This window comes from Asparagus officinalis, chromosome 7 (assembly GCF_001876935.1).
Source record: "Asparagus officinalis chromosome 7, Aspof.V1, whole genome shotgun sequence".
Lineage (NCBI taxonomy): Eukaryota > Viridiplantae > Streptophyta > Magnoliopsida > Asparagales > Asparagaceae > Asparagus > Asparagus officinalis.
In genome coordinates, this window is record NC_033800.1 from 67,450,357 (window position 1) to 67,452,912 (window position 2,556).

Consider the following 2,556-nt stretch of genomic DNA (forward strand, 5'->3'; position numbering starts at 1 on the left):
TAATAGTAACTAATCCATTGAGCTCCACACGAATTAATCTAAATTTCCGGTTGAATCAAACGCCTCAAACGATGGCGGCCCTCATCAGTAGGAGGATTACCCGGTCGAAACCCCAATTCTAACCAACCAAACGCGTCGAATCCCTCCTCATAAAAAGCCACGTGTCAGACACCCAATCCCCTCTCTAACTCTATAAGAAATCACACATTTGCAAACGAAAAACATAAAAAAACAAAAACAAAACAAAAAGAACTTCAATCTCTTCTCTTAAACTCGTCAAAAGAAAATGTCGAACACTCAGCAAATCTTCAGCGCTGGAAAGGCCCGCGGTGAGGGTCAGGTAAGCAAAAATTTCAGTCGTGATGCTCCAGAATAGTTCTTTTTTTTTTTTTGGTTTAAAATGTGACAGTTGATTTTGCTTTGTGATTCGTGCAGGCTAAGGCAGATCAGGTGATGCAGCCTGCAAGTGATAAGGCGTCTGATGCTGCACAGAGCGCGAGGGAGAGCCATGAGCAGGCTGCTGGCTTCCTTCAGCAGGTCTTAATTAACGAATTTTCTTTTTTTTTTGCTTCCATGAAAATTGCAGTTTAATTTCCTATAAAAATATATTTTCGCAAGCTTGTGATATTTCAATATTTTGATTTCAGAATTAAACTTTTACCCAACTCATAATTCCGAAGCTTATATGTCCAGGTCCATCACATTGATGATGTATCGAAATGATCTTTATTGAATCAACACAATAAATTTCAAAATCAGAGGTCTAAAAGTAGGCATTTATTTAATGCATGTTTTTAGTCTTTTTTTCTTCGCACTGCGGCTTTAAAGTTTTAGTATTGCGGAATAGATTTTAAGATAGTACCAGAGCAATTCGGATCTGATCTAAAACCCATTGAACGTCATCAACAATGAGTTTTATAAAATTACTTTGTCGTAAAAGGAAATGAGTTTTAAAAAATTACTTTATTGTAAAAGAAAATAGGACAAATTTTCAAAACCAACCTATTTACAAATTTAATCGTAGAAAACAACCCACTTCAGATTTAATTGCAAAAACCGACCTGGTTTCAGCCTTGGCGCTGAAACCAGGTCGGTTTTTGTGAAAAAACTTTTGAAACTTCACGGGAGTTGAACTCCCGTGAAGTTTCCCAGTACAAAAAAAAAAATATTTGAACTACGAAACTTCACGGGAGTTCAACTCCCGTGAAGTTTCGGATAAAATTTTTTAAAAACCGACCTGGTTTCAGCTCCAGGGCTAAAACCAGGTCGGTTTTTGCAATTAAATCTGAAATAGGTTGTTTTCTGCGATTAAATTTGTAAATAGGTTGGTTTTGAAAATTTGTCCTCGTATATCTTCGATCAATGAAAGTGGGTTCAATCCACTGATAAAAATAACATTATAATAATCCTCAAATCTTATTATAACTTTAGAATTTTGATATTTTAAAATGGTTTTAAAAGAAATTTGATACATCTCAAAATAGCATATACTTCACGGTATTCTTATCATCATATTTTCATCATTTAGAAATTTCGAGCAACGGCTTTCATTTTAATTAGTTTCTTGCTTGTTTTAATGAAAATGAAGACCGGAGAGCAAGTAATGAACATGGCACACCACGCCACAGATGCAGTGAAGAATGCCGTCGGAATGGACAGCAACACCACCACCGCCAGCTCCGGGGCCACCACCACCCGCACCACCACCACCACCACCAAGCGTAACTGAATTACTTTCAGATCATAGAAATTACCTACTGATGGGTAATTATGCAATTGGATTTTGTTTTGGGGGTCTAAAATAAATAGTTGTGTCGTGAGTGAGGCTCGATGTGGTTGTTTCCGAGTCCTGTTGTTGTTATTGATTCATTGTTGTTTTCTGGCTTCTGTCAAAGAATCCTGTTGACATAAAAAAAATACAAGGTTTATCTCTTGTTTTAGTTACAAAATTGTTCTAATTCTTGAACCGTGCTTTGTTTTTGCTCGTTGCTTTTATAATCCTGAGTTTAGTTCTTATAAAGTAGGTGCGTATTTTCATACTCTCGTCTCGCTCTTTGCCCTAAAAAAAACTAGCGCTACAGAATGATGAAGATCACTTACCGATCTTTGTTTCAGTTGAGAATTCGAAGAATAAGAAGAAGAAAGGGTCGTTACTTAATCATGATTAAATTCTATTTAACACTGTAAACTATTGGAAAAATCTCATAAACCGCGTTGACTGAGAGAGTTATATCTTAAACCATTCACGTGGAAACAAAATATTAAGACTTTAGATGATACAAAAGTCAGAATAATTAACCATCATCATCATCTTCAACAATACTTCCCATCTACCAACAAGTCTACCAACATAACGCAACCCCAATCCCAGTTAGCTCAACACAAAGTACAACAACGAAACATATCCTAGACCAAGCCCTACTCCGCTAAAATCTAAACCCCTCCAAAATCCCAACTCAAAGCAGGCTATCAGCCTGAGTAGGCAGCCTCCTGAAGAAGCTCATCAACGGCGACGGCAACCTCGATCGGAACCTCGGCGGCCGCAGGGCATACAGC

The 2,556-nt window shown here is 37.4% G+C and overlaps 2 protein-coding genes across 2 annotated transcripts in view; one reads left to right on the forward strand and one right to left on the reverse strand.

The window, feature by feature from the left end:
- On the forward strand, positions 231-1,966 carry LOC109850528 (late embryogenesis abundant protein 7-like). Its single transcript, XM_020420547.1, has 3 exons — positions 231-340; positions 436-537; positions 1,589-1,966. The coding sequence occupies exons 1-3, from the start codon at positions 287-289 to the stop codon at positions 1,727-1,729; spliced, it is 297 nt and encodes a 98-aa protein (XP_020276136.1). The 5' UTR covers positions 231-286; the 3' UTR covers positions 1,730-1,966.
- LOC109847284 (protein QUIRKY-like) overlaps positions 2,292-2,556 on the reverse strand; it is a 5,789-nt gene continuing 5,524 nt past the window's right edge. The window contains exon 5 of the mRNA XM_020416522.1: positions 2,292-2,556. Within this exon, the coding sequence (XP_020272111.1) occupies positions 2,457-2,556 (100 nt within the window). The 3' untranslated portion in view covers positions 2,292-2,456.

Bases quoted from the DNA above. Each gene is read 5' to 3' on its own strand.
- LOC109850528 (XM_020420547.1), top strand. From the start codon at position 287: ATGTCGAACACTCAGCAAATCTTCAGCGCTGGAAAGGCCCGCGGTGAG. The intron at 341-435 runs GTAAGCAAAAAT...TGATTCGTGCAG, and splicing joins AGGCCCGCGGTGAGGGTCAG to GCTAAGGCAGATCAGGTGAT. The intron at 538-1,588 runs GTCTTAATTAAC...ATGAAAATGAAG, and splicing joins CTGCTGGCTTCCTTCAGCAG to ACCGGAGAGCAAGTAATGAA.